Here is a 26,237-nt window from a genome sequence, read left to right on the forward strand (position 1 = left end):
CTAGTTCTTGCTTCCTTGATGGCGATCTGGTTTCTCCTACCACCCCTGCCAAGGCATGCCCCTCCCCATCCCTGTAAAGCCTTCTGGAGCAGTGGGGGCTTTGGAGGGTGGACAGATGTCCAGGGTGAAAGGGGCCATAACATCATCGCTGTGAGAAAGAAAGCCTCTGATCCTGCAGCCCAGGACAGAAGAAACCAGAGTCGGGGGGGAGGCTTTGCCTTCACCCCCATGGGTCTCAGTAGTGGCTTACAGGCTCAGGGGGTGCTCCCTCCAGGAGCCGCACTGGAAAATAACAACTGGGCAAGCGACCGCGCTGAGCCGACTCCTCGGCACAGAGCCGGGCAGGCCCCAGCCCCTGGCATTTGCTCCAGGGCAGCGTCTGGGCAGAAGACCATGCTGGCCGCCGGCTGCACTGGCTTAAAGGGAAGTGCAGAGCTCCCAGGACATTGTGTCGTCCGCCTCTGCACCCAAAATGGGAGTGCATAGAGGCTGGGATCTGTTCTTACTCCAGGCACAGTCAGCAGTGCCGGCACAGAAGGCACCCGTTTTTGGTGCTCTGCTGAGCAAATGGACCCACGTGTGCCTGCGTGCGAGTGCCTGGGTGGCCACAAAAGCTCCGTGAGCATTAGGTATCTTTCTGAGAATAATTCTCCCATTAGCTTGGGGATGCAGAGCTGGTGCAGCAGCATAAGCCCTCAGGAAATGAGCACTGTGCTGTGATTGGAAAGGGGAAGGGGAGGTAAGCTGGGAAGGGGACACTGGTGGGGCAGGGCCGGAAGGAGGGAGCTGTGGAAGGCTTTTTGGCCTAAGTGAAAGAGGGCTTCACCAATGATCTGGCTGTTTTGGGTCAGCGTGGCTCAGGAAAGTGCTGCCACCTTCCATGGGGCCTTGGGCAGATCACGTGATACTTTCAACCTCCACTTAGTCATCCGTCAAGGCTTTCCTACCTTGCAAGGACTGTCACGCAGCAAGGATGAGGGGACCAATAGCCATGTGCCAGGCACATGTGACTGAGTTTTACTCTGGTGATCTTATTGATACTTCTGCAGGAGGTCCTTTATTATTTTACGTTATGATTTTTATCTTGATTTTTTTGTTCTTCATGATTTTTACATGAACCAGGTTTCCCATCTGCTGCAGGCGGGATGGCCAGGGTGTCGCAAGCTCTGGCCCAAATCCTAGATCCTGAAGTCTTGGACCTCTAGGCAAAGACCTGCAGCTCCCCACTCCCTGGGCCCTGGCTGGGAAGGGGCCCTCCTCTCAGAGACCCCTGGGGACTGGCGGAGCCTAAGTGGGGGGGACTCACACTCTGCCCTCCCCTCCCCCAGGTACAAGACGGTGGTGACTCCCCGGAGGGCAGCGGTGGCCATCGCTGGCTGCTGGATTCTCTCCTTCGTGGTGGGCCTGACACCCCTGTTCGGCTGGAACAGGCTGGGGGAGGTGCAGCGGGCCTGGGCGGCCAACGGCAGCGAGGGCGAGCCCGTGATCGAGTGCGAGTTCGAGAAGGTCATCAGCATGGAGTACATGGTCTACTTCAACTTCTTTGTCTGGGTGCTGCCCCCGCTGCTGCTCATGGTCCTCATCTACCTGGAGGTCTTCTACCTGATCCGCAAACAGCTCAACAAGAAGGTGTCGGCCTCCTCCGGGGACCCGCAGAAGTACTATGGGAAGGAGCTGAAGATCGCCAAGTCGCTGGCCCTCATCCTCTTCCTCTTCGCCCTCAGCTGGCTGCCTCTGCACATTCTGAACTGCATCACCCTCTTCTGCCCTTCCTGCCGGAAGCCCAGCGTCCTCATCTACATCGCCATCTTCCTCACTCACGGCAACTCAGCCATGAACCCCATCGTCTACGCCTTCCGCATCCAGAAGTTCCGGGTCACCTTCCTTAAGATTTGGAATGACCACTTCCGCTGCCAGCCCTCACCCCCCATTGACGAGGACCCCCCAGAAGAGGGGCCCCACGACTAGACTCCACTTTCTGTTCCCACCTGGCTGGCCACATTGGGGGCATCAGCCCAGTCCCACCTCCCCACTGGTCCCACTCCTGAGCCTTCCTGGCAGGGCTGTGGGGTGTGGGTGCCCTGCAGCTCAGGTCCTGGAGGAGGTTTGGGAGGGCAGTCCGTGGGGAAGGAACCAGGGAACCTGAGGAGAGGAGGAAAGTGGCTTGAGCCTCCCCAGCCGTGTAACCATCATGCGGAGAGCCCAGAGCTTTGGGCTGGAACGGACCTGGGGAGCCTGAGGCTGCAAAGGGGCCATGTGGGCTGGGAGGGCAAGCTGGGGTTCCCATGGCAGTTGGGGGAGCCTGCTTGTCTCTGGTGGTAGTGGGGCAACCCTGGGAAGCCTGAGGAAAGGAGAGGATCCCCTCCAAGATGGAGGGAGGGAGAGGAACTGGACATCGTGGTCTTGCCTTCTCTTCTTGCTATGGGAGAAGTTGGCAGAGCCACTGAGAGGCAGGAATCAAGGAGACTCAGTGTCCGCCTCCCAGGACCCTGAGCTCCTAGCCATGCTGGGTGCCTGGGTGCCTGCTCTCCCTGCCCTGGAGAGCCCAGGTTTATACTTGGGAGAGGCAGAAAGAGCAGGTCCAGAAATCATTCCCAACTTTTGCTTTGTTCTCCACTAGCCCTGGGACCCTGAACTGGGGTGGGGCTCCAAGCCCCTTAGAGCTCATGTGGAGTAGAAGTGCAGGCCTCATACAGCCACCAGGTGGCAGCACTGAGCCCTGGCTCGGGCCCCGGACGTCCCAAGAAGGGGCCTGGGCGGTAACTACCTGTCCACTGGGCCCTGATGATGGCCTGGACTCTCTTAAGTGACACCCATCTCTGCTATTTCTGGGCCAGATGGAGAGGAGAGCCCCAGACATGACAACACGAAGGAGCATTAAGCCTGCCTGCGGAGGGGGTGGACAAGGGAAAGTGCTGAAGTGACTTGTGCCAGACTGGAACAGGCCAGGGGAGACCACACCGCTGAGGGGGAGGCAGAAAGAGCTTGCTGGCATTTAAATGTCCCCAGCGTCCCTGGCACTGAGCACAGTTTTCAGGGGCTTTGGGGCTCTGTGGCACGGTGTAGGCTTTAGAGCATCTAGGGAAGTGTCCACCCTCTGCCAAGCTGGAGGGCGGGGTTTGTACAGAGGGGAGGGGGCGGGTTCTGCGCGTGATTCCAGGCCCCGCCCGTTCTTGGAGGTGGGATGTTCCCTGGCTCCCAGGGAGGGCCTCCTGACTAATAAAGACTGTGAAACTTGATTGACAGCATGCCCCTGGATACCCACCCCCACCACCATCTGAGGGCAGCAGAAGACCTCAGCGGAGGAGAGCAGTGGTGGCATGCGGGAGAAGCACGGACCAGACCGAAGGGGGGGGGGGTGCAGGGAGGGGAGATATGGAGGCATTCAGAGCAAAGAAGTTTCTAGAGAAGAGTGTGTCTCTTCCTATAGCTATGCTCTTGGCATAGCAAACCCTGAATGTGAAAGCCAGATGCTAAAAAATCTCTTGTCTGGAAACCTGGAAACCCCCCTTACATCCTGAGTCCCCTCCCACTGGCACCTTCCTCCTGGTGTCATATGTGGACACCTCCTCGTGGTGACGACGCGCTCCACCCCCCTCGTTGTGACACAACCCCTCCCCCATCACAACGATGCTCACCGTCAGAGGCCCCGGCACCGGAACACATCACACACTTTTATTTGAGCGGTTCTCACCCAGAATGCACTGCTCTGCAGGGGCACTCCAATCTTTGCACCTCCAGGCCCCCTTGTGCCCAGGAAGCCTGGCCTGGGGCCTGCCAGGCCTACTCCTGGCTCCTGGGCTCCAGCCTCTGGGGGAGGGATACTAGGCAGGTACCAGGGAGCAAAGCCCTCAGCCGTCACCATGGAAACGGGGCTCTGGGGCATCTGTGGAGCTTGATTCTGAGTCTTGTGGGCCCGACCCTCTAGGTCTGCAGCACCTGGCAGAGAACACGCTTCATGAGCCCAGGGTTTGACAGAGCTGGGCTCTTCCTGTCCTGCTGAAGCAGTGAGATGGGGCAGAGGGACACAGAGGCCCTCTTTCCTTCCCAGACTTCCCGCCCCAAGGGCCCAATGCCCAGCACTTAGCTCTGCCCCTGCAGCTTTGGGATCCTCCCCTACTTGTCTGGAGCCTCAGAACCAACTGGGAGGGAAAGTGGGACACAGGATGTTGCCCCTCTTTGCTGAAAAGGAAACAGGCCCAACGGAATGCCCTGGACTAGAACCCTGTCCTATGTGCACATTGCCAGGGACAGCAGAGTTGTCCGCAGAAGGAACTGCCACCTTCCCCTGTCTCCTTCACCCCCAGCTCTGACTCTGTCCCCTCCACCCCCAGCTCTGACTCTGTCCCCAGAGGCCCCAGGCCCAGCCATTTACCATCTTCCTCGTCCAGCCTCCTGTCGCTCTTCAGTGTGTGGCTGACGCTGGAAAAAATGCCACAGTCAGAGTGGGGGAGGGGCGTGCCTGCAGGGGACCCGAGTTGGAGGGAGTGGGATGAGAGGGGCTCAAGGCTATACATCTTCACCCCAGGCAATCGATCAGTTTGGGTGACAGACTCTGCTACCTCCGTTCCCTACATTGGGCCGTCCTCCCACTTGGAAAATCCTTCCACCAGCCGGACCTCTCCATCTTTACTAGCCCTCTGTCTTGCCTTGGTTTCCAGCACCCAGCCTCATCTAGCCCAGCAGGGGAAGAGGTGGCCTCTATGAAGGGACGGTCCCTAGGGAAGGACGTTCCCCATACCTTTCCCCTTGACCTCCAGCCGGCAGTCCACAGATGCCTCCCCTAACACGTTGACAGCCTTGCAGGTGTAGACCCCGGAATCAAAGGGGCTGGGCTTCCGGATCTCCAGGGTGCAGACGCCTTGCTCAGAGAGGGCGCGGTATTTGGGGTCACCCTGGATGTTCATCTTGTTTTTCATCCAGATGATCTTGGGCTAGGGGGGCATGGTCAGAGGAGAGCTGAGGAGGTTGTGGGCTGGGATGGGCTTTGAAGTTGCTGCCTGGGAAGATTCCTCATCCCCCCTGCCCCCACCTGCCTAGGACACAGAGGGGCTTCAGCCCTAACCTTGGGTGATGCTCGGACGCTGCAGAAGAGCTGAGTGCTGTAGCCGGGAGTGGAGGTGTGGTCAGCCAGGGGCTGGGTAAACGAGGGGGCTTCGGAGAAGTCTCGCTCCACAAACCCCTTTGGTTTGGCAACAATATCTGGGTTCAGAGGATAAAAGGGGGCAAATTTGAGGTTCCAGGATGAAGTCAGTTCTAGAACTGACTTCATCCATTTTCCTAAAGTAATCACTGTAGCTTACATTTAGATGTCTTATTTAATCTACATAGCGTCCCTCTGCAAGAGCGAGTTTGTTATTACTACTTGACAGATGGGAAACTAAGGCCCTTCATGGATGAGTGACTTGCCCAATATGACTTTGGCCGTTTGGGGCTTAAAGGGTAGACAATCACGTGATGACCGTGGCTCTTTGGGCAGAGAGCTGGTGGTTTGGAGGACGATCTTCGCATCAGCGAGGTCAGGAGACAAGCCATTTCATTGTTGCTGTGGGATGCAGGAGCTCCATGGCAGGGAAGCTCTCGGGAGGCTCTCGAGAAGCCAGGCGTGGCTAGCATGTGGGAATTTAGAGACAGAAGGCCTCAAAGAGGCAGAGGAATGCCGGCACCGTGCCTGGGTGGGTCAGGGAGAAGACAGAGAGGGCAATGGGCAGGAAGACTGGGTAGATGAGATGCTCTTGGCTGAGGCTGAGGACTTGTAACCAAGAGACACACCCTTCATTTCTGTTCGTCTTTGGAGATCTGACTGGTTTTCCTTTTTTAAACAAAAATGTCTTCCTAGCTCTGTGCAGCACAGGCTGGTGTTAAAAATTTGCGTGTGCTTTCCCGAGCCCACACAGACTCCGCGGTGGGGGGAGAGGAGGCCCGGAGATCGCAGGGTGACAGGGAACAAGGGTTTGACATTTCATATTTGACGCAAGCATGTCACAGGGCTGTGTGGACACAGTAAATACCCCTATCTCTCCTGTCCATCTCTGTGGTGTTATATGGGGGTCAGAAGGCTTGTGTTTGAGCCAACTCACCGGACTCTACCTCCCCACGCATCCTGCCCCCCAGAGTAGTTCCCTTGGGACACCATGCGCGAGCCCCTGTGACCCCTGTGATGTCGGCAGCCACCAGCAACTTTGGAATAGACGCGTAGCCTCCCGGGAGACGCGTCTCCTTCCCATGGGTTTGCTCTGATGTGTTTGTTAAAATCAGTCCACCACATCCACTTCTGTACAGTCCCTCGTGGGAACGGGTGAGCATATGCATTGCTGCAGAGTCGGGGCGCAGAGGGCAGAGGACACTCTGGTGAGCCGCACCCGCGAGGAGCCCACCAGGAGGGGTGCTGATGCCCCCGGACAGGCCGAGCCCAGCCAGGGGCAGGCAGAGGGGGTGCGTCAGGCAGGCCTGACTTGGTTTTGGTCCCGGGCCCAGACCCACCTGCCTTCTGGATGCGGGCTAGCTCCTTGGTAGTCGCAGCCGAGGTGCTGAGCCCGCACTGGTTCTCGGAGAAGACCCGAAAGGAGTAGGCGTTTCCCACGATGAGGTCAGAGATGGTGCAGGTGGTCGGGTGGTAGCGCTCCAGCACCGTGAACCATTGCTGCGGGGACCCCAGCCCGGTCATCCTCTCCTCAGACCCCTGCCCTTCCCCTCCCAGCTCGCCCTACAGCCCCTTCCTCAGAGGGGCTCATTCCATGCCTTATCCCAAGGGAGCTGAGCCATCCAGCTTTGGGAGAAGGGGTCCCTGGAGCACTCAGATGACCTCACTGGGGTCCTTGGAGAGTTCTAGATTCTTACTACTCCAAGTGTGGTCTGAGAACGTGCCAAGTCAGAATCACCTGGGAACTCCTGGGAGGTGCGGGATCTCAGCGCCCGCCCCAGACCTACCAAGTTAATCGGCATTTTAGCAAGATTCCCAGGTGACTCATTGGCACATTACATTTCCAGAAGCGCTGCTCTAGACCTGGAAGGGCCTCCCAGAGCCCCTCTTGCAGTCTTCAGGAGGCAACCGAGGCCCACAGAGGAAAGGGATCTTGCTAAAAAGCCATACGAGGAGTCAGGTTAAAGGTAGTTAGACTAGAACTTGGTCCCTGGACTCTTGGAGGGCTGGGCCTTCCTGGCCACCTTGGCCACTTCCCCCAGCCCCGCCCCACTCCGCTCCAGCAGGCCTCACCCCTGTCTTTTTGTCTGCCTTCTGCACAGTGTAGCCCAGGAGCTCTGTGTTGCCTGTGTCCTGGGGCGGTGTCCACTCAAGGGCAGCGTTGCAGCCCCAGACGTCCAGGAGCCGGATGCTGCTGGGGGGTCCAGGTTTCTCTGCAGGACCAGAGTGCGAAGGCGGGATGAGGGGCAGGTCTGGGCTTGCTGCAAATTCCCCACACCCATGATCTGGTTCCTGTCACGCTCCTGGGCCTGATCCCGTCAGCCACCAGCTCTGGGGTAGGAGGTGGGGTCTCTGGGTCCCGTGCAAGGCAGCCCTGCCTCCCCTGGTCTCATACCAATCACCAGGATATCGATGGCTGCCTTGGCCTCCAGGCCTTCCAGACGCACGGTGAGCTCGTAGCAGCCCGAGTCGGAGCGCTGAGCCGAGCGGATGAAGAGGATGGAGTCCTGGTCCCCGGTGCGCACATTCACCCGCTGGCTGTCCAGGGCGTGGCCATTATGGGTCCAGGAGGCCTGAGGCTTGGGACTCCCCTGGGAGGGAGGAGCTCTCAGGTACAGGAGATGCCAGCATCCCCCTGTCCACTCAAGTCCGGGGACCTCCAGAGCTGGCCCCATCAGCCCTTCCCAGGAGACACAGGTGCTGCTCACAGCCTCCCTCTCCAGGGGTCCAGCCAGCCCTAGGACCACCTACTCCATCCACAGGCTGGAGAATCACAACTGAGTCATGTGTACAATGGAGGGAGGGTGAAGCTCCCCTGGTGGGTCCACGAGGACTGACCCCCATGAGGATCCTGACATTTCCAGCGTTTCTCTGACGTGTGTCAAGTAGGGACCCTGATTTCCATCCAGGCTGTTATCCTGAGCAGGGGCCGCACTTACCTGGAAGGGGATCTGCAGGTTGACTGGCTCTCCCACCTGGCGGATGTAGGTCTGACGAAGGTGGCGGGGGACTCGGATCTTGGGGGCCTCTGCATCAAAGGGAGAGGCCGGGTTTAGGACAACGTGGGGTTGCTGATTGGAGGCTACCATGGAGGGTGTAGGAAGCAAGCGGTGAGGGTTGCTGGCTGGGCAGGGGGGATCCTAGATGTGTTCTGGGGCTGCCTGCTTGTGGGAAAGGCAAACCTCACTAGTGGAGATCCCCGGGCCCAAATCCCCCGAGGCCCTTGGGGAGTTGAGAGCGGGGAGCTTCCAGGAGGGCAGGGCCCCCATGGTGTGAACTAGTAAGCATCCCGGGCACTCCCTTGGCGCCCTGAGCCTGCCAGGCTGGGATTTACTCTGCAGCCCAGGCATTCCTGGGCTCCAGATGGGTCCTGGCCGGCTCCTTGGCCCCCCCTAGTGGGGAGCAGGTGCTGCACCTGCCAGCCTGCGTTCTGCGTTTCGTTCTGGGGAAAGGTGGCCCTGCCTTCTTCCTCCTAATCCAGCCCCCTCCATTCCACAGTAGCCCAGCACCTCCAGAGAAGCTCCTAGGAGATCCATTTGCCCATTTCTCTGTCAGGGGCCATATGGGAGGATTAGGATCTTTTCCCTTCTTAAATGAGGCTGGAGCCGTTTTACCCCCTTCACCTCTGTCGCCCCTCCCACTACCTTTCAGTCTCGCAGTTGGGAAGTCCTTCCTGAAATCTCACTTCAGTCCCATGCTAGGGCAGGGAGCCACCTTCCTGACTAATCAGATGCAAACACCAAAGCCCCTGGACCTTCCAAGGGAGGCTGCAGCCGCCATGGTGCCCCCCGGGGTGGGGACAGGAGCAGGAGCAGCGGGGGCTGCTCAGCGGCAAACAGGTGGCAGCAGTTGGTCAGTGGCACACAGGCGGGAGGGGAGGAGGCGGTGAGAAGGAACACTGTGTCTCCGAGGATTAGCTGTGCAGGCACTTGGCCCTGGGAGCATAAGGAGTGAAGTGCTCCAGGGGCAGCTGCAGGGGGCCAGGAATGCTTGGCAGCTCCAGGTGGCTAAGAAGGGACAGCTGAGCAGCTGAGGATTCTGGACAAGGTCCCCACCCTGCCCTGCCCGTGAGGAGGGCCTGGCTGGTCCCCGTTTGTTCACGGCCTCCTCCCCCCTCCCCTTCTCTCCAGGAAATCCCCTTCTCTCCTGCCAGAGGAATTTTAATGGAGTCGTGGGTGCTGAGTCTGGCTGGCTCCCTCCAGGTTGGGCCTTGGAGTAGAGGGCCCTGACCTCTGTACCCTCTCAGAGTCTGATCTCCTGGCGTAGTTCCAGCACCTTCCTGGTCAGGAGGGCTTCCTGGCACCCCCAGGCCAGAGCCCACCTGTCCATACAGTGGCTGCTTGCCCAGACTCAAAGGATGGGAGGGTCGCAGAGAAGACTCCCCGATGCTTGGTGACACAGGAATGGTCCTGTGTGGGAGGCTCAATGACCTCAAGGGAGTGCTTGGGTCCCTTGGGACCTGCTTGGCTTGGAGAGACAAGCTGTCACAGTCTATGATTCTAATCTCCCTGGCCCCATGCTTCCCACATCTCTTGGGCGCTGAAGTTGAGAAGTATTTCTTTGAATCCCAATGTGACCTCTCCTGTGGCTCTGAAGCCCACTCTTTTTGGAGGCTTTGTCCCAAACTCTGGGGGCCAGAGGGTGCGGGGGAACAAGAAGGAAGGTAGAGAAGGCCTCAGGCCACCTGCTGGCCCGTATCTCTCTTCACCCTGGGCCCTGGGCTGTCCCCAGAGACCTCAGATCAGCCTAAATGACTCACTGCCATTAACAGACTGAAACCCGATCGGCTCCGGGAAGGGAGCAAGGGTAGGCTTGAGGCTAATGCACCCTGCAAATAGAACTCTTAGCAAAGGGACAGCAGCTGGCCTCCAAGGTCCCCGCACACTGTTGCCCTCTGGGGATGGAGACCACTTCGCAGGCCTGCAGGCTCTCGTCTTCCTCCCACCAGAGATGCGGTGGGATAAGAGGCAAGCAAAGACTTCTCTCTACTCCAGAATCTTTGGGAGGATCTGGAACCCAGTCCATACGACACGAGCAGAAAAGGGGCAAAAAATGAGCTTCCCCGGTCGCTGGAGGGATTCCGATTAGACAGGAGGAAGAACAGAATGGCTCTTAGCATTGGGACGCTGAGGCAGGTGACCTGGGAAGCTTGAACTTTCATTTCTGGGGTTCTGGGAGCCCCTTTCAAAATGTTTGGGGGCTGGGCCGCTCTGGGAAATGGCCTCTTTGGCCTCCAGAGGCTTGCTACTGAGGAACTTGGAACTTTCTTAAGGCAAGATGGGTGATAGCATGTGGCTTGTGCACGTGAGGGTGAGATGGGGGACGATGACCGTCCTGTGTCCTCTGCGCCTTAGCCTCACGTTTCCCTACCTATCACCCAAGGTGCCTGGGAAGGGCTGGGGAGCAGGAGATGAAAGGATGGGCTTTACCGATGAGCTTCTGGATGTGGACAGGCTGTTCTAGCACAGCTGGCGGGCCAGTCCCCGCAGAGCTCACCGCAGCCACACGCAGGAAGAACTTGTCCCCCAGAGCCAGGTTCCGCACGGTCAGCTGGGTCACCATCAGGGGCCGGGCGTTCACGGGCACCCACGCTGAGGCTGGAGAAATGGACAGCAGGCAAGGCGCCGGCTTCATGACCACCGGCATCCGTCACAGTGGGGCTTTCTCCTCCCTGGTGATCTGGGGCGGCTGACCTCCCTCCCTGGGCCTTACTTCTCCCTTGCTCTCCTTCCCTGACTTCTTGGCAAACGGTATCAAAGATACCCGGTGTGAGAACCCTGGAACGGTGCTCAGAGAAGGTATCGCTAGAGTCTGGAGAGGGTGGGACACAGGTGCCAAGTCACACAGTAAGGTAAGAGCAAAGGCGTAAGCCAGGCTGAACTTGGCCACCATGGAGGTGAACAGGACAGGGGCAACAGGAACTGGGCCACTGCCCTGGTTCCCTGTTTCTCTTCACGGTCTTTTCCTCTTAAGTCTTCCCACTCCCAGCTTCTCTGTTCCCCCCTCCCGCTTGCCCCCCAAGCAGGCTCCCCCAGGATTCAGCACTTCTCATCAGGGCAGCACCCCAGCGGCCCCGACCCTTCTCTCCCTGTTACTCATTCAGAGGATCCCCGGAGCTGGGGGATGGGGGTGGGGGGTCTCCCAGGGGGGTGTCATTTGGACACCCCCCTGCCTCAGAGATCCATGGGGTGAGCAAGAAGCGGTGGGTGAGCGGGTTGAGGGGACCACTTGCACTTTCTCCTTTGGTATGTCCCCCCCAAGACTGGCCCAGCTGCAGGGGCTGGGGCTTGTCTCCACGACACCCGCAAGCCCACCTCCCCTGGGGGTACACAGGGCTTAGCCCAGAGCTCACCTCCCTCTCGGCAGAGCTCCAGCACGTAGCCCTGGAGCCCCAGCCTCCCTAGGCTCTCCGGTGGCTCCCAGCTCACGGTCACCGAGCTGTCGCTCACATCCTCCAAGGAGAACAGCAGCGGGGCGCTGGGCACGTCTGAGGGAGAAGTAGGGGGAGATGAGGAGATCTGTGGTGGGGACCTCTCCCCCGCCGCACTCCCTGCCATGCCTGCTTCCCTCCTCCACCTGGCCCGCCTCTTGTCACCTTCACTGGGAGGTGCGGGTTTAGTGGCTTGGGGGGCCGTGGGGGCCGTGGGGGCCGTGGGGGCTGCAGGCGCCGGGGCCTGAGAAGCAGGATCCGGTGGCGGCGTGGGAGCCCGTTCTTCCCCAGCAGACTCCAACGCTGCCACTTCTCCAGCGGGCTCTGTGCTGGGCGCCTGGGCTGACTCAGAGGCAGACTCCTCTGGACCACAGTCGGGGGCCTCCGAGGTGGCTTTCTCAGTCATTGCGGGGCTGGCTGGCGGTGGTCAGGCTGGAGTGTGCCGGGGTCAGTGGGGGAGGAGCTGGGCCTCCAGGGTGCCAGGACACAGAGGTCCAGGCTTATATAGCCAGGGCAGCCCCACCCCCAGCCAAAGGATGATTCCCAGCTGTGGGGTCAGGTCAGGCAGGGGGACTGGGGGGCAGGGAGATGCCTCGGCCAGGAATAGCTCTGGGGGAGGAACGCAGGGTCCCTTGAGGAGCGCAGTAGCTCGTCCATCACTCCGACTGGATCTCAGCAGCCAGGGTGTTGGTGCCCGGAGGGAAGGACGGCCCAGATGGGTGAGAAGGAGCATTGCCGAGAGCCGGTGCCAGGGGTTAGGGCAACGGGGACAAGAGCTTCCATCTGGAGAAGGAACCCAGATCACGCTTCTTGTGTTTGGTCTCTGTGGAGCCTCTTGTCCCCGGGGCTTCTCCGCCTGGGTGCTGGGACCCAGACAGCCTGAAACAGTTTTCCCCGGCGAGCGCTCCCAGCTTTGTTTCTGGGATCCCACACTCCCCTCGGCCTCCCATGGCCTGGACACTCTCCCATGTGCTGTGTGGGGTTGAGGGTTCTAGACCAGGAGGGGATTGCGATATCCAAGGTGGGTTGGAGGAAGATTCTTCCAGCAGTGGAACCCCAGGAAGGGGACCTAAGACCCCCGGTTACTGCTTTTGCTGGAGAGGACCAAGTCTCCCCAGTCCCTGTGACAACCCCCTAGCCCTTAGCAGTGAGATAAAGGCATGAGGCAGAGCTGGAAGGGACCCCAGAGGAAGACAGCACTCTGAAACTTCTAGGCTCTTCGAAGCGGGGGGCGGGGGGTGTACAGGGGGTGTTATGAGGCAAGTACAAGCAAACGTCTACTCATGGATTCATTCACCCAGTAAAACGTTCTGACTGGTAATCATTTAACAAGCCGGAAAATAGCACGTTTCAGGGAGGAGGGGAGGCCATGGGAACCGTCATTGCGGGTGGGAGCAGCAGTCGAACACACCCCTTTGGAGAAAGGGTGATGGGATCTGGTAAAAATGGGAAATGGGCATGTCTGCGACCCAGCAGTGACAGCCCTGGAAAGTGTCACCCGTGCCCAGGAGCCACGCATGCGAATGCGCACAGCCGTGTTATTCGTAATAGCCCAAACCTGGGAAAAGCAGCTGGCCCTCTGCAGCTCCCCGTGACCACGTGCCCACCACCTATAATCCAAACTACGGGACAGGACGAGCCAGCTGCAACCCCAGGCGACCTAACGTATCTAACAGTTTCATGGTGCACAGGAGGAGGAAGGCTCAAGCACCGTGGGACCTGGTCCATCTTAAATTCAAACTCAGGCAACCCCAGGCTTTCTTCTTCCAGGGGTTTCTGTAGGTGGTAAGATGCGGAAGGGAGGCAGGGGAGGTCAGGAGTGGCTGCCTCCAGGCGGAGGACAGGGTGTCTGTGCTGGGGGGGTTTTGGGGGGCACTACTAAGGTTTCACTTCTTTTCCTGGGGTGGGGGTTTACACAGGTTTTCACCAGTTAGTAATTCTTTTTCTTTTCTTTCTTTCTTTCTTTCTTTCTTTCTTTCTTTCTTTCTTTCTTTCTTTCTTTCTTTCTTTCTTTCTTTCTTTTTTAAGATTTTATTTGTTTATTTGACAGAGAGAGATATCACAAGTAGGCAGAGAGGCAGGCAGAGACAGAGGGGGAAGCAGACTCCCTGCTGAGCAGAGACCCCCATGCGGGGCTCGATCCTAGGACCCTGTGATCATGACCTGAGTCAAAGGCAGAGGCTTTAACTTACCGAGCCACCCAGGCACCCCGCACCAGTTAGTAATTCTTTAAATGAAACATATCCATTCTGTGCCCTCTTTAGCATGTATCATACATCTTGACATTTAAAAGTAAATACACATGTCATTTATTCACGGCCCTTGGCCACACGCAGCCTCTCCCCCTTCCCTAGGGCTGGCCGCACAGGAGCGTGTCTGCCTTTCACGGCTGGCTCTCCTCGCTGTGGAGTGGCAGTAGAGGGCCTGGGTCGGGCCCTGCCTGGGTGCCCGTGCCCTCTGCCAGGTGACTCAGTGTCCTGCCAGGCAGGAGGCGGGCCCTGGAGACCCGATCCCCATCCCTGGCCTCTGACTCCGCAGCTATAAGTGAATGTGACTAACTGCCGGACCCTGAGTCAGCCCTACAGAGCTTGTCCCAGGCTGGGGGAAGGGCGGCTCTAGGGAGGGGGAGGGGTGTTGGCTGTCCTGGAGGGCTTGTAGCCCCGGGGGTTTTGAAGACCCTGGTGTGGTGGGATGGGCAAAGAGCAGAGATTGGGGAATTCCTGGCCCCACTGGTCCATGATGAAATGCCAGGTACCACCCTGAGTCTCTGGCCAAGTTCTTGCTTTCTTTGCCTTTAGCAGGGCTGTGACCTTGGGATCAGCTGCATCTGTTCAGCTCCAGCTGGTTCAGATTTCAGGGTGGCCAATAGGTACTTCCTTCCCTACCCCTCAAACTAGTGTCACAGACCACTAGGCCAAATCACGGATGGTTGGAACATGAGGGAATCCGCACATAAATTCTCTTTGATTTTGGAGTGTGCCTCTGGACTCTGGACACAAGACATGTCTGGGGCCCTGGGAACTCTCTAGCAACCGGATGAGAGCATCTCTACATCATAAAGGCTGGAAGACCTGTAGGTTTTCTGAGCCCATCCAGTCTCATCTGTATTCCTGGCCCTCTTGCCTGCCATCTCATGTCCCCAGGCCGCCTGAGCACAGCAGCCTCGTCCCTGCTTGGGTTAAGGACCGAGTATGTCCCTTGGGAAACAGAGGGTAGAGCGCTAGGACATCTGACTTAATTCAGCCCACCATTGAAGGGGCTCCTTCAGGTCATGAATCACCTACCAGTCTCTGGGAGTCTCAGAGGAACCTGGACGGCCATGTCTCAACCCCCCCTGCGGAGGCTCTGGGCCTGGGCTGGAGGGAGGGTGCAGGAGAACACTGGGGTCTCCTTCTAGCCCTGAACGGCCAGGGTCGGGGCTCTTTCCCCGGGCCCTGGGTTGGCTCCCTACCCCTCCCAGGAGCTCAGAGGAGATGAAGGGTTGGAATGTGGCTTCCTTCCTCCTACCTGCTGGCCTTCAGGAAATAGAAAAGTTTTCTTTCAATGAGGAACTACGTCAAGAGGTCTGGACTACCGTAATATCTGGAAGGCCATGGTCCATGGCGGATGGATCTGAGGAGGCTGGCCTCTTTGTGGGGACTCTCTGGGGCCCAGCAGAAGCCAGGGTAGCGTCACCTTCTGCACCTTCTACGAGCTCCAAACCCCCAGGCCCGAGAGAAGAATCCAGAAGAGACGAGGGAGGGGAGCCCAGGGGGTCCCATGGGGCCACAAAGAGCCGAAGCAAAAGCGCCAACATGTGGGGAGCCCTGGGTTCTGGAGCTTTATTGAGCAGCAGCTGCAGAATTAGCAAAGGGAAGCGGGAGGGGCCACGGGATCCCGCTGCTGGGTGCAGGTTTCAAGTGGGGCTTTGCAGAGGGTGTAATTAGTGTGGTGGCTGCTTCATGAGAGATGTTTGGCGGCTCATGCTGGTCAAAGTGCCCTTTGGCAAGGAGGCCTGGGGGTAAGAGAGTCTAAGAAATCTCCTTGTGTGGGGCTGGGGTCATGGAGCATTTTCACAAGTCAGCAGGCATGTGCTGACCCTGTGTCTTACAGTGTGCTGGCCCCTGGGCCTTAGCTGTCCACGGCCCCACCTCTACCTGCTGGTCCCCTGGAGCAGAGCTCAGACGGGTCCTCTGTGGCCGTCCGCGTGGGGTCCAAAGGAGGGAGACTGAGGCTCAGTCAGGCACTCTGCAGGGTGGGCTGTGAGGCTCTGGGCCAGCAGGGATGCCCCCTAACCCCACGGTGTGCAAGACAGAGGTTAAGCTGCAATGAGCGCATCCTTGATGGCGCTGGTGAGAGGGAAACGCACGCCTGTGCTGCAGAAGGCACCCCGGAAGTCATCCAAGTCCAGAGCCCACACCATGGCGCCGGCCAGCTGCCTGTTTCTCAGGTACTGCACCTGCAGGGAAGACCCAGAGGGGGCAGAGCTGGCTTCCCGGGGCCAGAGTGTGCATGGGGCGAACGTGCTGCCTGGGCCCCTGCCTACGGGAGGGAATAGCAGGCACCCGAGACCTGAACCCCCCCCCATGACCCAGCACGGGGTGCCCTCGGGTGCAGGGGACCTGACTCTGGCTGCTTGGAGCAGGCCCTCCCTCTCCCTCTTCATCCTGGGACGTGGCCTTGAGAACCTACCTTCTTTTGGACGCTCTCTTTATCATCGTACCCCACCCACTGGTTGCCCTTGGTGGCATATGGGACCTGCTGGTCAGTGAGTCTGTGGACCGTGGCTTGGTGGAGGAAGTCACAAATCTGAGCAGAGAACAGGGCAGGGTGGCGTGGAGAGCTGGGTAAGATGGTGCAGGTCACCAGGGAGAGGTCGGTCCCCAACCTCTTTCAACCCCTTGCTTCACACCCCCCCCCCACCCTGCTCAGGGCATCCCTCCAGCCCCCAGACCTCAATCCTCAGACTAATGTATGTAAACCAGATGCAAATGTCCCATGGTTCTCGGGGTGCCATAGCCAGAGGACATGAAGGGGACTCTGGTTTGCCTCTGGCATCTTAAACAGGGATGTGGGAAATGAGGGGCTGACACAAGGACTGGCCCGAAGCAAAACACAGCCACAGAGGCAAGGGTCCAGAAAGAACCTGCCTTGGGCTATTGCTCTTTTCTGGGCTGGCAGGAAAATCTCAGCTAGGGCTGGAGGGGTGTCTGGGAGCTTGGTGGTGCAGAACAGGTGTGCCAGCAGGAGGCTTAGTAGCAAGAGTCCTGACTTTCCCCCTCCCTCTTCCTCAGGGTGCTAGGTTCCCCAGAACATATGTTTTTATTCCCAAAGAAACAAAAGGAGGTGGGCTGGGTGGCTCCCCCTCAGGGCCTCTGGGTGTGTGGGGCTCTCCCTAGCTCATACCTCATAGTAGGCCAGGGTCCCTTCTTCCTTGGTGAAGAGGCCTGGCAATCCGGGCCCTGAGATTGGGGCCCCCACACCGAAATTGGAGGAGGCCAGGGTGAAGCTCCTTCCAAAGGCTGGGATGCCCATCACCAGCTTGTCCGCTGGGGCCCCCTGACTCAACATGTAGACCACGGCATAGTCCTGGGAGGGGAGGGGAGAGTTGTCAGCGGGGCTGCGGGTGCAGGGCGGGCAAGACCCGACAGTTCTCACCGCCGCCTGGACAGGTGGAGCTCCAGGGATGCCTGCCATCTAGGACTCGCTTCCTTCTGGGAGCTGATAATTGCAGTCGAAAATGTATTTTGTAGCTGCATTCTCAAAAAAACGGTCTTAGGTACAGGAAGCAATTATTACTATTGGCAGCCAATCAGGTGGTTGGCTTAGGTTACACACCAAGTGTAAGGCTGGTCTAGAGCAGACTCCTGCCTCTTCCCTTCTGCCACCATGGAGCACTCACAGATTTTGGGCCTCAGTTTCCTCTTCTGTGGAGTGGGCCCCGTAAGCCCTCCCTTGAGGGGCAAAGGGTTGATGTGTGAACACTGGCAGGGGGCGGGTCTCTGTGGGCCCCTCCTGGCCAGCCACCCTCTCCTTCCAGACACTCACAGCGTTGTTGAATCTGTCGGAGCTCGCATCCATCTGGCCTCGGAACAGGGGGCTGTGATGACCTGTGGTCTGACGCCAGGCTCCGTGAAAGTCATAGGTCAGGAGGCTGATGAAGTCCAGGTGTCTGGAGAAGAGAGGTCAGAGGGGGAGGCAGGGAATTAGAACGGCTCTTGGCCTCACATCCATCATGCCAGCACGAGGGGAGAAGGGCAGGCAGGAGACCCCGAGGCAGGCCCCGTAGAGCCCTGCGGTCCACTGTCCGGGCTGCCTGGCCTCTTCTGCCGTGCCATGCCCTGCTGGATTTCCTAAAATCTGTGTCTTCGAGTCCACTGAGACATCAGCCCCGTGAGGCTGTGAACTGTTCTTCTCCACGTGCGGGAGAGGGCTGGAAGAGGAGGAGCTGTGGACAGGGGAGGGTTGCCTGCATGTGTGAAGGCACCTGGAGGCATCTAGCAATGCAAAGTGTTATTGCTGCTTTGCTGTGTCTCCAGTGACTAGCGCTCTGCGGGGTGGTGGGGTGGGGGTGGGGGGGATGGAGGCATGCTGGAGCAGAGGAAATGCCCTGAGGTGGCTGGCTGCTTTGTATATCATTTCCACAAATGAATTCATAGAAACTCTCTCAACGCGTTAACACAATATCCCATATGAAAACGGAAGCACAGGGCGCCTGGGTGGCTCAGTGGGTTTCGGCCTTCGGCTTTGGCTCAGGTCACGATCCCAGCGTCCTGGGATTGAGCCCCACATCGGACTCTCTGCTCGGTGGGGAGCCTGTTTCCCTTCTTCTCTCTCTGTCTGCCTCTCTGCCTACTTGTGATCTCTCTCTCTGTCAAATAAATAAAATCTTAAAAAAATAAAAAGAAAGAAAACGGAAGGACAGGGATTATGGTGCCCCATTTGACAAACGGGGAGACTGAGGCAGGGAGTGCAGAAGGGACTTGCTCAAGGCCACACATCCAGTTTTGGAAGACAGGGGCTCGAAGCCCAGTCTTGTGACTCCACATGGAGTGCTGGGGCAGGGTGGTGCAGGAGACTCACTGGGATATCTGGGGGATGTCGTAGCCACTGTCGATGGTCACCTTCCCCGCGGACACGGCGGCACTGAGCAGTAGCTGCTGCTTTGTTTCCTCCTGGGCTTCCCTCGCGAACTCAGCCTTCATTTCCTGGTTGGGGGAGAGGCAGGTGAGGGACAGGGGCCCCGGCTACGTGCGAGGGAGCCTTGTGACAGAGGCCGAGGTCTCGGAGCATGTCATTGACCTTCCCTATCTGTGGGAACCCCCACCCTGTCTGGGTTTTAGGGGGAAATGCTAGAGCGGCCAATGGGTGGTCCCACTTTGGCCTCGCCCACCCTTCTCCTAAAAAGCTGTTTGGATCCGTCATGTCCCCACACCCCACGCACATCCATCAGGATTCACTTGCTCCCTGTCCTGGGAGGGACCATGAGGACTGACAGTGGTCCTCACTGGCCCACAGATCATCTTGGAAAAGATTTGTTTTTCAGTCTGTGTTTTGTTCATGTCAGTACAGGAGACCACAAAATTCCAGTGGTCTTTAAATTTATATCCAGTTGTTTTTAAAATTAAAATGCTGTTGGTGCTGTGGACAATTCGTTTAGACAGTCCCTCTGCGCCTGTGGTCATGGAGACGCTCAGGCTGCCCTCATCCGAGGGGGCCACGTGTCCCCAAGGCTGTGCGTGCTGGTGAGTGACATCTGTTTGGAACCAAACAGTGGGAAATGCTGCTCCCCCGTTAGGTGGGCGCTCTGCTGAGTGACCTTCTGCCTCCAAGGACCCCTCCGCACCTCCCACCGCGGTCACAAGACAAGCCAGTTCGTCTTTCCCCTGTGGGTCCCTGGACTCTGCATCCTGGGGGCTCAGCGTCCTCCCACCTGCCCTCAGGGGACCAGCTGCCCAAGACAGCTCCTGCCCACACAGCCCCTTGGAGCCAGTCCACCTCGCTCCCGCCCCCGCTTCCCCCACACAGCCAGCACCTTGACCAGCCTGGTGAAGGAGCGCTTGTCTCTCCGCCCAGGGTGGAGCCAGGCCAAGTCCAGCCCGTCGAAGCCGTGGGTTCGCAGAAACGGTGGCACCGACTTGATGAAAGTCCTGCGACTCCGGGACTTGGATGCTATTTTGGAAAATCTAGGGCCCGAATCACCCCAGTGGAGTGCTCAGCGTGGACAGGCTGGTGGTCTCGGGCATCTCAAGGGGTTTCTGAGGCCTGTGAAGTGGGGGCCTGAACCCCGAGTTCCAGAAGGGCGTGGCTGGGACAGGACCCACCTCCAGGCATCTCAGCAGAGCTCTAGAGTGGCCGGTCCCGGGTTCCAGGCCCTGTGCTCACGCCCACCAGCCAAGCGGCCTTGGAAGGGTCACAACCCGCATCTCAGTTTCCTTGTTGGTGAAGTGGGGATCATTAGCATGTCTCACGGTGCTGTGGTGGGGTTCCCCTGTGATCGTGGCTGGATGGGGTGCCTGATGCCCAGTGATCACCCAGTAAGTGGGAGCAAGTAGGGCCATGACTTGCCCCCTTTTTTGGGCCTGCTCCAACCCTACCCACTCCAGGGCACATCCCCAGGCTCTCCACCCTCCCTGGTTTTCCATTCCTTCCCTCTCTCTCCCTCAGACCTAAGGGCAGTATCCCCCAGAAGTTCTGTGTTCTCAGGTCTGAGAGGCAGTAAGTGGAGCATCTGTAGGGTGTCAGAAGACCCACCGGCAATGTACTGTGTGCCCCCCTCTCTGGGCTCCAGTTTCTTCGCTGCACATGGGGCGCCCCCTGACAACCATTTGGGCCCCCATGCCGAACCTGTCTGCAGCCCCTGTGGCCCTCTCCAGTGGGTAGGGGAGACCTATGCCTCCTCCCACATTCCATCACCCTCTGGGGATTGGGTCCTACCTTTGAGAACCAAAGTTCCATCCTCCAACAGATAAGAGGGTCTTCAGGTTGGGGTTCCTGAGGGGCACAGGGAGGCAGGAGGGCCAGGTGGAGTGAAGCTGTTGTAACATGGGCTGGCCCAATGGGTGGGAGGCTGTTGCAGGCTTCTAGCATTGGGTCTTTCTAACCCTTGAGATTCAGGGTTGTGGGAGGCATAGACTTTAGTGTGTGGGGGGCGGGTGCGGGTAACTCTGAGGTGTGCTGCCAGTTTTTATTTACCCTGAGCGGGGAAGCCAGGAAATGGCAAAATAAGGTCATGAGTATTTTCCATGTTCCCTCAAGAGGCACCCCCGGGGGGAGAGAGGGCTCCCCTTCCCCAGGGGAGCTCAGCTGGCCTTGCTCTACAGCCTGCCTCTGTCATCACTGGGTATGGCCCAGCACACGCCCTCGTCACCTGCTCCCCACAAAGCCCAGGCCCTCCAATTCCCCAGCCAGGGTCCCAGGGACCATCCCGCAGCCTCCTGAGCCCAGGCACCCTGCCCTGGGACCAGCCAGCTGGTCTAGCCCTCTCTCCCACTCCCGTCCTGGCAGCCTGGAGCCCAACCTTAACTTGAGCATGTTCAGCGTGTCATAGAGGGTGACATCATTCCACTCCCAGGTGTCAATCTCGTTGTTGCTTATGTTGGCGAAGCTGTAGATGACGTGGGTGCACAGGAAGGGGTCGATGGCATCTGGGAAGCAGCTCCCCAAACCGTCCCTGTACTGCGACCAGCTGCTGTAGTAGCAGACCAGTTTATACGCAGAGCCTGGAGGAGAAGTCTGAGGTGATGCCCGAGCCAGGACGGAGCTGGGAGCCTCTGACTGAGCCCCGCACTGAGCCCTGATGGGGTACTGGGGGCCGGGATGTGAGCCAAGTTAGCATTCTCAACACAAGGGGCTGTCTCGGTTCCCTCTGCTTCTGATGAAAATAAGGCCTATTCTGAAAATGCTTTGAACGACTAAATGCAGTGGGTGAATATGCCACAGACAAAGGACAGGGCACCGTGTGTGGTGAGCATGGGGGCTGGTGAATAAAGGGAAAAGGAGACTCGGTGCAAGTAAAGAAGGCTTCCTGGAGGCAGTGGCTTGGCAGGAGAGGAGAGACCCAGCCCCAAACAGCCAATGTCAAAAGCCCCTGGCCGTCAGAGTGGAGCCTCGTGGAACCTGCAGGGGTCATCGATCTGGGAGGCTCTGCTTCTTCTCTGCCTCCCTGCGGGAGTGTCCCTAACTTGTAACCCACCCGGGGGGGGGGCGCGGTCCCCAGTCCCCCTCAGCCTGTCCCCCAAGCTGGGGCATGATCACAGCAGACCAGGAAGTTCTTCCTCTCCTCATTCCAAGTCCGCCTGCTGCCCAGAGAGCCTTTTCCGCCCTCTCAGTTACGGAGGGAGAACAGTGGGCATTGATACCCCCCGCTGCCCCTGGGCCCGTCTGCGGTGCCCACCAGGCCACAAGTCCAGGCCTTAAGTGGACCAGAGCCTTGGAATGGTTTTTCTTTTGAAAAATTTCAAAAACACAGGAAAATACAGGATAGTATCATAATCATCCGTATGCATATGGCCTCGGTTTAACCAATGTTACTATTTCTGAGTCATTTGATGCACAGGAGAAACTGGAAAGTTCTTCCCCCTGCCAGGATCTCCTCCGCATCAACCTCCCCACAAAGAGGGGGTACTTACAGCTCTGGAGCAGCACCAGGACCACGAAGCCTGAAGAGAAACCCAGAGTCAGAACGCCCTGCGAGGACCTCCTGCCTCCCTTCTGCTGCTCCATCCCCCACCCGGGCCATCAAGGGGTTAACAGCCTCTGTGCTGCGTTCCCCTGGCCTGTTTGGGCCTCTCAGGCTGAAAACCCACAGCCAAGCTGGCCTTGACCGGCCCCCAGACCTGTCTGAGCCGCCCTTAACACCATCCTGGCAGCGGCAGAGCGGGCCCTGGTGTGGTCGGGTCCTGGGGTGCCCAGCTCCTGCGTCCAGCCGCCGAGACAGGGGTCTCTTCCCAGGGCCTCATGCTTCCTTTTTATACCTGTCCCCTTCCACTCCCACGGGCCCCCAGACATCCCATTTACAGGAACTGAGCTGGGTCAAGGAAGGAACTACGGGCTGGGACGTGGCCGGGGAGGAGGAGCACTGCGGGCCACCCGAAGATTGAGAAACCCTGGAGAGTTTTGAAAACTTGGGGCAGGTCTCTGGGGGGCATCTGCCACCCACGGGGCTGACGATCTGGTGGCTCCTGGATGAGTGACCCAGCGTCCTTCCCAGGCACCTTCCTCGTTGCCTTCTGCACCCCCCCCAACCCCGTCCTCCCCTCACTTTTCTGCCTGCAGTTCCCAGACTTTTCTGGCTGCCTCTCGGCTGGCATCACCAGCCCTCCACGCAGGCCCTCGGCCAGGTGGAAAGCCCGCACAGCTGAGTTCTGTAACCCGTAGCGCCCCAAACAGGCTGTTAATTACTTTCTCCCCAGGCCTGCCACATCCTGCCTGATTCACTCCCCCCTCAGACTTTCTTTCTCCAACCCTGGTTCCCACAGCCTGGTTGCTGTGCTGATAATTTAAGGGAAACCAGGGGAGGAATGGAAAATTAATCCCCCCACCACCACCCCCGGCTGCTCAGAGGCCTGAAGCTGTTTTGCTTCCTTTTTGAAATGGCGGTTCCAGGGAGAGGGAGGTATTCTCCCGCAAGCCTAGGGCTGCTGTGAAGGACCAAGGAGTTGATCCCTGCAGCTCCAGATTTCCCCCAGGAGCAAATAATCCCAGAAGGTTGAGAACCTCCGTAATGTCTGTCTGTGATGCTTCTGACACCCAGACCTCACGATGTCACCCCCCTCCCACCCCCAAGTCCTTGAATGACTCCTTATCATTGTCAGGGTAAGAACGGAACTTCTTAAGGAGGCTGTGCAGGCTTTGCCCTTTGTTTGGGGATACTTCCTTTGGCTAAAGATCCAGGACAACTCCATTCTCCGCAGGCTGCAAGTTAATGAATAGGCAGTGAGTGAACATTTCCAAACTCCAAGAGCCAGAGTGGGTCAGAGGGTTTCTTCACAAAGTTCTTTTATTTGTACCCTAACGTTAGGTAATAATCCGACTCTGGCCACCGCGGTTTCCCAGGCCTCTCTCTGTGAGTGAGGTCTCTCCCCGCCTGCTGCTCCTCTCCCTTCCTCTCTCTGTAAAACTGGAACGACTCCTCTTTACTGGCCGAGGGGTGGATAAGAAATGCTTTGTCCAGAGTCACTCTCTGCGTACCCTCAGAAGGGGCATCTGCCTTTTTTTGGACCCTTTAGGGTAGACAGCAATACCAGTCGGCGATAACTTTTCCTCATTCATTGCACGCTGGGAAGGGGACTTCCTCTAATCGTTAAAAGAGGTATTACAAAGTCACATGCAATAAAAATGTGTTCAGGGGCGCCTGGGTGGCTCAGTGGGTTAAGCCTCTCTCTGCCTTCGGCTCAGGTCATGATCTCAGGGTCCTGGGGTCGAGCCCCACATTGGGAGTCTCTGCTCAGCAGGGAGCCGGCTTCCCCCTCTCTCTCTGCCTACCTCTCTGCCTACTTGTGATCTCTCTCTGTCAAATAAATAAATAAAATCTTTCAAAAAAATGTTTTCATTACAGGGTGAAGTATGAATTCCAATTTTCAATCTTCCTTTGTTAAAAATTATCGGTGAAATAAAAAAAAAAGGCGGAGGAAACCAGCCACTTTCTTATACGTTCTCATTTATGACCTATCTTCACTTGTTAGCCTCGTCAAAATCAGGGATAAAATTGTTTTTGTCAGAGAGCCCATACTTACGAGCCCATAGGCTCAGACTGGCGCAAGTCTTGTCCTGCGTCCCTCTTCAAAACAGTTTATTAATTCCACATGTTCTATAGGAAAGTGGCATTGTCACAAAAAATGGCCAAGATATCCCTGTGCCAGCCTCAGCAGTACTGGCTAAGGGTCCCATGGCTCAGCCTCTTCCAGCCTCACCTCATGTCCCCTCTTCCCTGCACTCGACCCATGCCTGCCTTCTTTTATATCCTTATATATGCTCTACCCTTGCCCACCACAGGGCCTTTGCATAGGCCATCCTACTTGCCTATCAACACTTGAAGGTCCTGAAGTTTTAAGCTGTTTGCAAACTAATGAGGCAGCCAGTTTCCTGGATTCTGGCAGAAGACACAAGAATCCTAGGTCAGATACAAAAGGACTTATTTGCACAACAAGAAGCATGAATTTCATGTTTGTGTTATTTTCTGTGATGAGAAAGCAGCTACTTTGAATTGCAATTTGGACATTTTCTAGTATGATAATGCTGCTCACACTCAGAGTCTGGACATTCAGATAAGGACCCGAGCTCAGATTCCTGCCACAAGTTCCTGCTTTGCTTTTCCTGACATACCTTTTAAAAGAACCGTTTACAGTTGAGCCCATGAATAGTTAGTGACCTCCACCCCAACCACCTTGTAAGTAATAGGTGCTGGCTCTCTATCTCCTGCCTCCAGAGGACCACCCTTCTTCCTGCTGATGACCATTTATCCTTGTTTCTGGGATTTTTAAGTAAAAAATCTTGTGTCTTGACATTCCTCATGTGATGGTATAGAAACCGTGCCTCCAGTCAAAATGACCCCAGGGTTTTCACTTTCCCAGAATGGGAGCTCTGATGCTGGAGGTGCCACCGGCCGACCTCCTGGGGATGGCTTGTGCCTCTTTCTTCAGCAGGTCATAATCTGCATTTACTTCATTTAACACACAGCTACGGGCCCCCAACACACTTCCCTTGGCCCCACATTCCGGGGGTGGGCAGGGGTGACATTGGAGCAGCCCAGGTGGGTGCTGTGTATGCAATGTCTTGCCCCACAGCAGAGGAACTCTGAGTTTAAGAAACCCAAAGCTTGTACAACGTGCAGTGAGCCTGTCTCTCCTTGGACCTGCAGGGAGATGTTATCTTTACTATATTGGACAGTCAATGAAGCTGCCTTTTGCTCCTGGGGAAGACACTGTTTCTGTCTTCCAAGGCTGTTTGCTATACAAATGTCCTCAAAAAGGTAGCCCAGAACAAAGACAGCCTGGTCCTCTGCTCCTAGGATGTGCAGAAATGCAAGAAACCCAAGGGCAGTCGTCTCCCAGCTCTGACCTGTGGTTATTTCACTCCTATTCATCCTTCAGACTGCAGGCAAGGACTCGGCCAATTCTTTTGAAGTTTATTTTTAAGTTCAAGTGTAATTAACATACAGTGTTATATGAATTTTAGATGTACAATATATGATTTATGCATTAGTGCTCATCCCAGTAAGCATACCCTTAATCGCCTTCACGGGTTCCACCCATCCCCCTGCCCATCTCCACTCCAGTAACCACCAGTTTGTTCTCTGTATTTAAGAATCTGTTTTTTTATTTGTCCTTTATTTGTTTGTTTTATTTCTTAAATTCTACATATTAGTGAAATCAGATGGTATTTGTCCTTCTTTGATTTATTTCACTTTACATTATACCCTCTAGATCCAACCATATCATTGCAAATGACAAGATTTTCTTTTTTATGGCTGAGTAATATTCCATTGCACATATATATATATATATATATATATATATATATATACATACATACATACGTATACATACACACACACATATATGCACACACACACACGCAATGGAGAAAAAAAATATATCTCATATCTTCTTTTTTTTTTTTTTAAAGATTTTATTTATTTATTTGACAGAGAGAGATCACAAGCAGGCAGAGAGGCAGGCAGAG

General features: G+C 57.0%; 3 protein-coding genes across 5 annotated transcripts in view; 1 reads left to right on the forward strand and 2 right to left on the reverse strand.

Moving 5' to 3' along the window:
* Positions 1 to 3,239, forward strand: part of ADORA1 (adenosine A1 receptor) — a 31,409-nt gene extending 28,170 nt beyond the window's left edge. For all 3 annotated transcript variants that reach the window (XM_032318802.1, XM_032318801.1, XM_032318803.1), the window contains one exon: positions 1,329 to 3,239. In XM_032318802.1, coding sequence (XP_032174693.1) covers positions 1,329 to 1,968 — 640 coding nt within the window. In that variant the 3' untranslated portion in view covers positions 1,969 to 3,239. The remainder of the gene's footprint in view (positions 1 to 1,328) is intronic.
* Positions 3,240 to 3,653: 414 nt separating this feature from the next.
* Positions 3,654 to 12,061, reverse strand: MYBPH (myosin binding protein H). The gene is made up of 11 exons (XM_032318800.1): positions 11,739 to 12,061; positions 11,496 to 11,630; positions 10,573 to 10,740; positions 8,083 to 8,171; positions 7,539 to 7,734; positions 7,217 to 7,356; positions 6,484 to 6,643; positions 5,066 to 5,202; positions 4,742 to 4,934; positions 4,376 to 4,422; positions 3,654 to 3,939 (listed from the first exon to the last, which is right to left on the reverse strand). Exons 1-10 carry the CDS (start codon positions 11,977 to 11,979, stop codon positions 4,406 to 4,408), a joined length of 1,476 nt encoding a protein of 491 aa, XP_032174691.1. The 5' UTR covers positions 11,980 to 12,061; the 3' UTR covers positions 3,654 to 3,939; positions 4,376 to 4,405.
* A 3,307-nt stretch (positions 12,062 to 15,368) lies between these two features.
* Positions 15,369 to 22,536, reverse strand: CHI3L1 (chitinase 3 like 1). Its single transcript, XM_032318827.1, has 10 exons — positions 22,391 to 22,536; positions 22,184 to 22,213; positions 21,073 to 21,274; positions 20,490 to 20,546; positions 19,588 to 19,738; positions 18,636 to 18,760; positions 17,601 to 17,724; positions 16,959 to 17,141; positions 16,245 to 16,361; positions 15,369 to 16,011 (listed from the first exon to the last, which is right to left on the reverse strand). Exons 1-10 carry the CDS (start codon positions 22,413 to 22,415, stop codon positions 15,871 to 15,873), a joined length of 1,155 nt encoding a protein of 384 aa, XP_032174718.1. The 5' UTR covers positions 22,416 to 22,536; the 3' UTR covers positions 15,369 to 15,870.
* Positions 22,537 to 26,237: the final 3,701 nt, after the last annotated feature.

The sequence above is a fragment of the Mustela erminea genome, chromosome 17 (assembly GCF_009829155.1).
Source record: "Mustela erminea isolate mMusErm1 chromosome 17, mMusErm1.Pri, whole genome shotgun sequence".
Classification (NCBI taxonomy): Eukaryota; Metazoa; Chordata; class Mammalia; order Carnivora; family Mustelidae; genus Mustela; species Mustela erminea.